At 32.7% G+C, this 11874-nt stretch overlaps 1 protein-coding gene across 1 annotated transcript in view; it reads left to right on the plus strand.

Annotated features, from left to right (window-relative positions):
- The window catches only part of LOC117182921, a 63971-nt gene extending 56469 nt beyond the window's left edge, over window positions 1-7502 (plus strand). Inside the window, exons 8-10 of the mRNA XM_033376034.1 lie at window positions 1570-1913; window positions 4353-4619; window positions 6889-7502. Of these exons, the coding sequence (XP_033231925.1) occupies window positions 1570-1913; window positions 4353-4619; window positions 6889-7349 (1072 nt within the window). The 3' untranslated portion in view covers window positions 7350-7502. The remainder of the gene's footprint in view (window positions 1-1569; window positions 1914-4352; window positions 4620-6888) is intronic.
- Window positions 7503-11874: the final 4372 nt, after the last annotated feature.

Consider the following 11874-nt stretch of genomic DNA (forward strand, 5'->3'; position numbering starts at 1 on the left):
TGTTTCCTATATTTGTAGGGGGGGTGGGGGTGGCTGGGGGGTGGAGGGTAGTCCGTTTAGCGTCCAATTGACTCGGGATACTTATAAGATACTACCATGATTTTTTCAGATTTTTTGGTCCAAAAATAAATTAGGCCGAAAACCGGCCTTACCGACCCTCCCCCTTTAAACAAAATAGTTCAATTTTTCAGCCAAAATCATGATTATTTTTAAAGACTGTTGAAATTGAAAAAAAAAACAAAAAAAAAACGAAAGATCCATCCAAAAAGACACATTTTTAACAAAAGCTTTAATTTTTTAAAAGCGTGATTAGATTTCCAACAACAAATTTGAATTTTCTCCTAAAATTATTCTCAAAAACAATATTTTTGATATTTGAACCATGAAAATATTAGCATTTTAAATCATAACCAGTTGAATTTTATAAAAAGAATTGAAACAAAAAATACGAAATACTGAACAACATAGTCCAGTTCTTAACCGAAACCGATTCATTTTGAAGAAAAAAGTACAATCGTCAAGCCAAATTATGTAATTTTCATACCAAACAGGTGAGTTTTCTACATTGAAACTTGCATTTACAACTCAAAAATTTTAATTTTCGGCTAAAAAGATAATTTCCAAGCAGAAAGTTAATCTTCGAGTAAATTGTTTAAATTGTTATGAAAATAAAGGAATTGTTATTACAAAAAATACGAATTTTCTACAGAACAGTGAAACTTTTAAGCTCAAAACCATCAATTTTCTACCAAAAACGGAATAGAAAGTTTTCAACCAAAGATCTTATGCTAATACTTCGAAACTAATAAAATTATTTTTTTACAAAGTAGTTGAACTTACAAGCCAGGATTTAAATTTTCAATCAAGAAGATTAATTCCCTGCAAATGATACGAATTTTCAGCCAAAAAAATTTCCAGTCAAAAAAATTTCCAGTTAAACTGTACTTTCAACTATAAACGATCCACTAGTAACCAATAATCGAATAGTTAAATTTTCAGTTGAAAAAAGAGTTTTTTCTTACCAAAAAAGAACCAATTTTTAACAAAATAGGTTATTCTTTAATCCATAAAATGAATCTTTAGCAACGTAGTTCGACTATCAACCAAGTATTTGAATTTTAAACCAAAAAAGGTTAGTTCTCAATGAAAAATGAAATACTTGAATTTACAACGAAAAAGAATCAATTTTTAAATAAAAATAAAATAGTTGAATTTTCAGTTTAGAAAATTAATTTTGAGTGACAAAAAACGAATTTGCAGCAAATTAGTAAAATCTTCAACCAAATAGTAGAATTATTAACCAAAAGAGATGAATTTTAAACCAAACATATACTTGTAGACTTTTTAATTAAAAAGAATTCATCTGTCACCAAAAAATATTTCGACTGTTTTATTATGTTCTTTTAATTCAATTCGAATTTAATACATTGAGGAAAGTGCGTGAATTCTGTATTAATTTGTATTTATCCAAGCATTTAAAAAATTACTAATCACATTCATATTTCCCATGTGTGATTTGTAATAAGATCCTGGATTTTAACAACACTGTTTTTTAACAATTTTGTATAGAAGATGGCGCTTACCATGGAGTCGATCAAGAGGACCAGCACCAAGTCCAGATTCAAATTACGGATTTCATGCACAAGCCATGCAGGCGGAAGCTAATGCAGAGAATAATCCAGGACCATACAGCGTTTTGAATTCACAGTCTGGTGGACCATATTCGGTTTTAAATACTCAAAATGGCCCTTATCCATCAAGCACAGCGTCTTATAGTGTTTTGGAGGCTCCAGTACCACTTTGGGGTCCACCTCCACCCTACAGTGATCCAAATAGTCCCGCAAGGAGACCCCAAGTCCCAGAAGCAAGGACAAGGATCAGCAAGCGAATGGAGAATTATGAGAGTACTGAAGGTAATTAAAACAAATTTCATCCCTACTAACTTCTTCCCGAATTGGAATTACATTGGTCTTCCTTTATTTATTTTCAGTTAATTATATTCAACTACGTCAGTTCTAAACCGTATTTATAATACTGCAAAATAATTTGTAAAAATTAGTCAAAGTAGGCACTCGGCGCCTACAAAAAAGGGTTTCGTAGTCTATCAGAACTTTAAGTCTCACCTTCGGATACTTTTCCCTCCCCGTTCATTCGTCTGCTTCCTTTCCGTCTTACTCTATTCTCTAATTACCCCTTCCTATCCACTTCCGCTCTCCTCCTGTCCATCACTTTGTTACTACTGCCCCCTTCTCTATTCTCTTTCCTTCCTTACCATCACTTCCTTACTACCCGTCCTCTCGTTTCCTCTATCTTTCTTGTGCCTCCTTACTTTCCTTCCCCTAATTCCCTTCTTCTGCCTTCTTCTCTTCCACTCACCATCACTTTCTTAATAGCCCTTCCTTCGCTCCCTCTAGCTTTCGTATCCTTTCCTACTTCTGTGCCCTACTTCCCACCTCTCACTTTCTCCTACTTCTCCTACCGTCGCTTCCTCTGACTCCCCCTACCTACGCTACTCGACTACACTCGAATTCCCTCTCGCGGTCAGAAAAGCTGTCTCACCTAGATGTCCTAGATACCTAGATGTTGGTTGTGTGACGGAAAGGGGCCGGCGGGACAAGATAGTGCTTGTGGAATTTTTGTAGCATTGGGAATGGTGGTCAATCATTTCGTCACCTGGTGCCGAAAACAGGAACTAGAAAGAGTAGGTACAATTTTAAAGATGCATTAATTTTTGCATAAAAGTATTTTTTCAACTATGTTGTGAAGTTTAAATCAACGATTGAATACTAAAATGAAATCTTCATTAAAAACAAATTCTTTTAGACAGAATATCCATCCCGTTAGAAGAATTGCATAAAAAACGTATTAAAAAATTGCATTTATTTAGTCTCTAGTGGTAGCGTGAAAAATATTGAATACTTCTGGATCTCGTTCTTTTCCTCCTTTTTTGAATCTCCACGACAGTAAAAGTTATCTCTTAAATTGAATCCCTTTCTGTATCTAGCGACAACAATATTTTTCTGAAAACGTTTGGATGCCACAAAGCAACCAAGAAATAAAAATTCTTGATTCCTTTTAATTTAGAAAATTTCGCTACTTGTATTTCCTGTTTTTCGAATAATAATGAGGTTAAAAGATTTTAAAACCAAACACGGAGAGAATTTTGGTGAAACCGTCGCGGTAGGTTAAATATAGTACCTGCACTTCGGTTTGGTGTGTCGTTGTCTCCAGATTCGGGGCACTGTTTACCCCGAACTTATGGAGATCAGCCGTTCCGGAATCTGGGTAATATATTCTTCTAAGCTGTACAAGCGCGGAACTGTGCAGCAAGCGGCGCGTGTGCAGAACGGCTAGACGATACTGTTGATCAAACGGCTCGGCTTGTTCGGGGTAATGGTTCTCGCGAATCAGTGAGACCGTTTTACTAAAGAGAAGTGGCGCTGTTCACTGTGTAGTTGGTACGACAATTGTACGTGTTGGGTGAGCGGGTCCACCAAACTTCTCTCCGTGTAACTTATTATTTTCGTTGCCTAATGAGAATGAAAAAACGAAGGATAGAAAAGGCATTCTTAGGGATTCCAAAATTTTAATACTTTTTAATGTCAGGCTTCTTATCGGGATCTTATACAGTGAAAAAGAACATTTTTGTCAAAAACGTTTTTAAAAAAGACAACAATTATTTCACTATTTCATGTGAGTTTCAATGCTTTATAGACTTAAATAAACTTTAAATAATGTATGTAGCGACACATTATGGTTTATAATCTGTTGAAATCAGAATAAATAGTGCAATCAATGTTTTTTTGTTAGAAAAATATTGCTTTCAAAAAATGTGTTTTTTAACTGTTTAAGATGGAAATTCCATCTAAAACCTATTATTTTTGATAGAGACTTATTCTTGGTATCCAATAAATACTTTAAACTAAAAAAAAAATGGTTGCAAAATGTTTATTCACAAATTAAAATGCATCTTTAAAATCGACCTATTCTTTCTGGTTCGAAGTTTGGTTACCAGGTCATTATGACCTCTCACACCTCTCCCTCTACCTTTCTGGCCCTCTCCTACTTCCCTTTTGTTACTTCTCTCTCCTCACTTCCCCTACTTCAGTTTCTGTCCGGGGCTACGAAACCCTTATTAAAAAATAAGTATTATCTTCTCTGTTGACAAAGTTAATTATTGTTCAAATATTCAGTTTATTTTAATGAATATCATTATACTGAACTGGCATTAGTATAAAATTTTCAAAGTATTGATATTCGTAATGTTGACGGTTCAATTTGAAAATGTATGCGATTCGGATTCGAAAAAATAATAGAGCGAAAGAAAACCAAAGATTTTTCGTTGCTGGCAGATTATAGGCCACGAGTAACGAAACGGCCATCCGACAATTACGAGAACGCTGAGGAGATTTCGAACAGTACTGATCCTGAAGGAGGAAATGAAGGAACTATTAAAAGTCGAAGATTGAGAAAACCGCTCAAGGGGGTAGAGAACGGCGCCTTTCAACAAGAAACTAATCCGGCCCCGAAGCAATCTGAAAGCGAATTGTACTTTGGAGATGTTTCTTCCTGCTGCGGACCTGAAAGCAGCTTTTATGACCTTGCGGTTGATAAAGAAGGTAAGCTTTTTTTTTTAATTTTGGACCCTCCCCCCTATTGTGAGGATTCAAAATATTCATGAACCCCCTCCCCCCTCTTGCGTAAGATTTTATAATTTTATTCAACATATCGACAATATAGTTATTTAAAGGAATCTGTATTATCATCCGAGATAGTTACCAGCAATGAGTGTAGATTTGTTTTTCACCAGCGTGAAAATATAAATCAACCTATCGATCAAGTTAACTCTGCAAATAATAGAAAATACTTAACGTCGTTACAGACTAGATTGAAAATAAATTTCTTTAAATTTTTAATTAAATTTCTTCTGAACAAATATCTACCATCCCATTAAGATATTAGAATGATCGAAAGAAGAATCTTTTTTTAGAAATACATCCTATCTGAAGTCAGGTGCTACATTTTTAGAATGAGAGTAATTTGAAGGAATATGTATTGAAATAGTATTTTTGTGTTTAAAAGACTCTTCTTTTGATCTCTCTAATAGCTTAATGGGAAAGAACCCGAACGACAATCGAAAGTTCTGTGGTTCGATTCGTAAAGAAAACGCGAGAGTAGATCTTTTTCAGAAAAATTTTAATTTCGATGATATAGTAATTATTTTCACTGAAAAAGAAATTTTAGAAGAGTTCTAAAGATTTAAAAGATTTTCAGTGATTTAAAATAAATTAAATAAATCTCAAATAATTTAAAATGGTTTCAAGAGTTAAAAGAAACTACCATTCGTATACATTTTTTAAATTACAATTTGTTTTAAGAAATTTTGGATTTCTTTGTTGTAATTCTGCAAATTTAACAGCGTATAAGCGTTCTTTAGTGCCCTTTTATTTAATTTCTCAAATTTTAAACAATAAATTACTATCGCATGATTTAAAACGGTGATTTAAAACACCCAACAAATATTTATGCAGGAAATTATATTTTATACCGAAGTGTCTAAGCACACCGACAATATTTGTTCTGTGCTCATCGAATTACTGTGAGTTGCCATTTTATGCTATATTTAGGTTCTTTTTAATTTGAGTAGACCTAAACTATCCTAAACAGAATATTATATGCTAAAACTATTCAATAATAATGCTTTTGTGCATTATTTACGTTAGGAGAAAATCAAAATAAACCTTTGCTCTTTTGTTTTGGTGGCCGGCTTGACCTTCCAATCGTCCGCTATTAAGGTGTCCGCACAAGAAAATCCGTGTGCAGTATGCTGGAAACGGCTCACGCACGAGCCGTCCGTGTACGCACACAGATCACCAACCAATTGCGTGCGATCTGTCGCGCTGCTGCAGTGCGGGCTGGCTAGGTACCGTTCACATATAAATAACTATGAAACTTGTTAGAGACATTCAAAATATTTAAAAAAATAGGACTTTCTAAAATAACTTTCAATACAGGCTTTTTCACAATGATAAACACTAACCTCTCTCTGTAAACACACTAATATTGGCACCATCGCAAACTTCTACTTCTCGAGTGCCGATCTGATAGGTGAACGGTACGTAGCCAGCTCACACCACAGCAGTGCGACAGATTCCACGGGATTGGTTGGCGCTCTGCGTGCGTGCACAGACAGCTCATGCGTGAGCCGTTTTCAGCATTCTGCACGCGTATTTTCTTGTGCGAGCACATTTATACAGACGATATTCCAGGACGAGCTAGCACGTGTAACGGGACAGCACTGAGATCTTAAGTCAATTGTGACTTTAAAACTATAAAAGATAATTGCCTGATATTTTCCAAAAATCTTCCTTGAATTTTTACACAAATTTAGGTGACCTATAGTTTTAATTTTATGAAAATTCGTTCGACTCCTGAAGCGTTTGAAACTTTCAATATCTAATTTACGCCATGAGACGAATAAAAATCGATATAAGTTTTTAGTGACAATTCATTAAGATTCTATGAATTACATTAGTTTCGTTATATGATGGTGCATATTTTCTGAAATATTTATTACAAAATTCCTATTATTGTAAAACTTATGGCGAGTTAAACACAAAAAATGTGTATGTTTCGATTGCAGAAAAAAGTAAAATTTTCTTGATTATTTCGAAAACTAATAAAGTCATTACATTTATTTATAGGACAAAAATATAAACAATACAATTTTCTATTGATCCTTTTGATCGCCAGCGGTTCAATTGTCCTCTGAAAATCAATTTGTCCAGAGACGTTTTTTTCGCCTCACTGTGCGATGTAAGAAATTTTTTTGCTCTTTATGGACAAATTCCCCAAAAGTTAACAAAAAAAAAAAATTGTCTGTTTCAGCTGTTGAGCATACTGAGGGGGTCGATTATTTGGCCACTCGATTGGGCAAAAGGCAGCTGTCCAAACGGTCCAGACATCCGCTTCCTCTTCCCCCTGATGGAGGTGATGTCCCATCAAATAGTTATTCCAACACTGACGAATCAAGAAATGCAAGGGGGCCTTATTTAGCCCCTGATGCACAATATGAAGTCATACAACAGGGTCGTTACGCTTATTATTCGTCCAAAGCAGATGAAGAACATAAAGAGGGTCCCACAGCTTCAGTTTATTTTCGAGAAGAAGACACTGAAAGAGACAGAGAAAGGGAGAGGAACAGAGAGAGAGAATACAGAGACTACAGAAGCAACCAGGAAGAAGAAACACCCCAATGTTGTTTGAGCGACTCGACAACTTTAGACTCTGGCTGGCAGAGTGGAGAACAACAACATTCGGATGACAATGTTCGACCTGTCAATGTCTGACTTTCTGGTCCACAATCTTAAAAGGTTTACCTACAAAGTCTAAAATTAGTTAGGATTGTTTGAGTAGATGAACTGAAAGGAAAAGAAATGAAGAAAAAAAACATTGGGTATCTCATTGTTAAACTCTGAGGATGAAGTGGCTCTAAACAATATTTCAATTTCAATATTTGTTTAGAGAAGTATTTAATGAAGGTAAAATAAATTTGGGGGAGTTGGTACAATTATTTTCTTTATATAAATTAAAGAGTAAATTTTTCAGTACATGGTGTGTGCCATATTATTTATTTTTGTAAAGAAAACACTTTACGAGAAACGTTCTGCGAAAATGTTTGTTTTATTACATTTTAAAAGATCTGTAGAGTTGGAGAATTAGAGAACTTTAGAATGTGTACATTTCACAAATTTAAGACGTGCTAGAACCGTTCAAAAATTAATGGACTTATCAATTGAGAAAGGATTAACCATGCGTATTGTGCTACGTATAAGGGGACGTAATTAAATTACATAACGGATGATTTTTCCGTGAATAATTTTTCAATTTTCTTTGACTAATTTTTCATTTTTCTTGAACATTAATATTTAAATAGCAACATTTTAATCTTGTAGCACTAAAATTCTAAAAACATAGAATCTTTTATGAACGGAATAAAACAGTATTGCAGATACAAGTATAAAAAAAATTTAATTAATTTTTCGTTTAAAACAAAAAATGTCTTTTATTATAAAGGATGGCTTTTCAACAAAAAAATTTGAATTTTCAACCAAAAAATATAAATTCCCAACAAAACAAACGTCATGGTTTATATTTTAATCAAAAAGATGAAAATTCTACAAATTTCAAACTCAGAAAATTATTTTTTTACCGAAAAAGGAGAATTTTTAACTAAAAGAAATGCTTTTCCACTAACCAGTTTATTTTTCAACCAAAGACATAAGCCTTCAATCAAAAAAATAATCGCCTAACAATCTAGTTTGACTGTTACCCAAGTTTGAACTATTCATTGAAAAAGATTAATTTTCAACAAAATAGTTGAACTTTCAAACAAAGAGATGAACTTTCAAACAAAGAGATGAACTTTCAACTAAAAATATAAAACTTGAGCAAAAAAATCATTTCTTAACAAAGTGATTTAAACAAAAAGTTGAATTTTCATTATGATAAAAAATTATAATAAAACAGATTAGTTTTTAAATAAAAAAAAGGAACTTTAAAAAACCTAGTTGCATTTTTAGTTAATAAGAGTTTCAATTGATTTCTCCAGATAAAAATATGAATTTTTAAATAAGAAATAGTTTTCTTACAAACAAAAAACTTGAATTCTTAATCCTGAAAGTCAAGTTTTTAACCATAAAGGATGACTTTTTAACCAAATTGTTAAATTCTCTACCAAATAGTTTGCAATTTTATCCAAAAAATTTAATGTGTCTTAAAACAGATGAATTTTTTTTTAATACAAATAAAAGGTTGAATTTTCATTCAAAACAGATTCCAGTTTACTTTTTAAGGTCAAAATATGAATATTTGGTCAAAAAATATGTTTCAGCGAAAAAGACTGAATTTTGAAACCTTCAAGACGAATTTTATCATCCAAAAAAGTATGGATTTTTAAGAATATAGTTGTCTTTTTATCCATAAAGGATGTAATTTTTATCGAAACGGATGAATTAATGAAATTTTTTTAAAATTTGAACTCTCATCCAGAATAGATTGCAGTTTATTTTTTAACACTAAAATATACATTTTATACAAATTATTTTATAGTTGAATTTTAATCCAGAAAATATTTTAGTTCTCTTTTCAACACAAAAATACTAAATTTAAAAAAAGGAATTTTTTTACGAAATAGTTCGATTTTTAACAAAGCAGCAGAATTTTGAACTAAAAAGTATGATTTTCAAAGAAAATTGTTGAATTTTCAACCAAACAGTTTTATGTCTACCAAAAAAGAGTTGAATTTTCATTCAAGAAAAATGCAATTTCTTCTAAAACTAAAAGAAGGTGAATTTTTAAATCAAAAAGACACATTTTCAATAAAACAGATGAAATTTTAAATCAAAAAGAAAAATTTGCAGAAAAAATAGTTTTTATTCAAAAAGGATTTCAGTTGACTTATCAGCGAAAATGTCAATTTTAAACAAAAGGTTATTGTTCTACGAAAAGAGTTGAATTTTTAATCCAAACCTACGAGATTTTAACGAAACAGTTGAATTTGCAACTAGAGTGGATATCTTTTTAAGAAAATTGTTAAATTTTCAACCAAATAATAAAATTTACAACAAAAGATAATCTTCCGGAGAAAGTTTTTGCAAATTTGCAAAAATTACGTCCCCCTTCCTTTGATCTGCTACATAATTTAAGTACGTTCCCTAATGTTAAACGTTCCTCATATAGTAACGTGATAATAAAGACACATATTCTATAGACTGTTTATGTATATGATGATTAATAATTATTATGTATTTTTATTGTTAAGTATCTATAATAATGCGCGTCTTGCCCTCGAATGCAAATTTATTTATGTTAGTATATCAATAAAACAGTATAATATAAATTATGATTAGAGATAAGTCATCAAGACAGACGCCGTGATCTCAACAAGAAAAACGTTCAAAAGATATCTCGAATAAACTTTTTTTTTTGCACAAGTCCATCAAAATGTGCAGCGACAACAAAAAACCGTAATAACAAAAAACTGGTAGAAAATTAAAATAATCAACGACAAATAACAACAAATTAATTCTTGAGACTGAAAATCTATAAAACTTTTAAACTTATTTCAAGAAAATCGTCCGTCAATTTCAACGAACAAAGAAAAAACACTTTTTAGTCTTACAATTTAGCTGCCGGGTGCAAAAACCATTCCGACGCTCGAACATACGTGAAAGTATTGTCCGAGCGACTCAAAAAAAGAAAATGATCAAAATCAATTTTTTGAAAATGCAGAATTGTAGAGAGTAAGGAAATAAAACTTTTTCCAATTACAATTTTTTTTTACAAACGTTTATTATTCAAAATACTATGGCGCTTTCTAGGAATTCATAAAAAAATTTAAATTCGCTCATTGTTTAATAATATTTAATTGCAATATGAGGTAAGTCGATAATTTTGTTTTCTTGGTTTCGCCAGGAAAAAGTATCTAGTTAACTTCGAGTTCCAAACAACTTCCAGTGAGCGATTTGTTCACAAATGTTGAATTAAGTTTTTAAAAAAATTCGTTTTCAAAGGTTATACAATACTGTTGTACGAAGTGAACACTTTCGTGATGAAGACTGCAATGATCTATTTTAGTTTAAAACCAAAATTCCATATCTTGGCAGTTTTTATGGATAACAGAGGCTGAAGGTCATTCGGCAGTCATTCAACATATGCCGAACTCTCTTTTTCGGTTCCCATGTTTTTCGCGTTCCTAGAACTGCTGTGCATTGCCTAGTAAACATCAACATCGTGTACCTAAAGATTACGCAATAGCCTATAAAATGCACGGAGAAGAGTTAGGGAAATCCGTCGCGCTAGTTATGAGAGAATTGCTGCACCTCGGTTTAGTGTGGTGTCTGCTCCAGATTCGGGGCACTTGCTACCCCAAACTTACGGAGATCAATCGCTCCGAATTGTGGGTGCTATACTTTCCTAAACTGCGCAATCGCAGAACTGTCCGCAAGCGACTTGTCTGCAGAGCGGCTCGACTATACTGTTGATTAAATGGTTCGGTCTGTTCGGGGTAATGTATTTCGCGAATCAGTGGAGTCGTTCTACTAAACAGGAGTGGCGCTGTTCACTGTGTAGTTGGTACGACAATTGTACGTGTTGGGTGAGCGGCTTTACCAAACTTCTCTCCGTGTAACTATTTGTTTTGTTATGCGTGTATTATAATATACTGATTTCTCACCTTCCTCCTTTAAAAATATTAACAAAAAATCCAATCGGAAATTTACAATTCTACATTTTTAAATTTTGTATTCAGTTTTTTTTTGTGTTCGAGATAACTTTTTCTTGTCGACTGTCACTTGAAACGTCCATGTACAAACGTGTGCTTTACTCTTATTAAAGTCAGGGTCGACCTTTGATAGTAGAGGAGGTCGAAATACGTATGTTTGTATATCATTAGGTAAAAATAATATCAGTTCGTAAATCGTGTTTCCGTCGTACGCTTGAGAAGCTGCGCCACGTAAATGAAAATTTGCAAAGTACCTTGAAAACTGAACTCGAAAACAAGTATTTCGCAAATTTTGTGAAAAAATATTAGCCTTGTTGAGCTGCACAATAATTGACTGAAGTTAATATTTTTACTAGAGTATGGTGTAATTAGTTGATAAAATCGAATTCTAAGAGAATCCGTTTTGGTTCCATTGTATAGTAGTTTGTATTGTCAACATTTTTATCAGGAAATTGTTGATCCGTTCAATACAAGGCCAATAGTATTATTTTTCACTCTGCACCTGTCTGCGATAATTACTGTACTGCTTTAGATGTATCTTTAATCCATTCTTATTACGAATGACAAATTACAGTTTAATGGAAAAATTA

The sequence above is a fragment of the Belonocnema kinseyi genome, chromosome 2, assembly GCF_010883055.1.
Source record: "Belonocnema kinseyi isolate 2016_QV_RU_SX_M_011 chromosome 2, B_treatae_v1, whole genome shotgun sequence".
NCBI lineage: Eukaryota > Metazoa > Arthropoda > Insecta > Hymenoptera > Cynipidae > Belonocnema > Belonocnema kinseyi.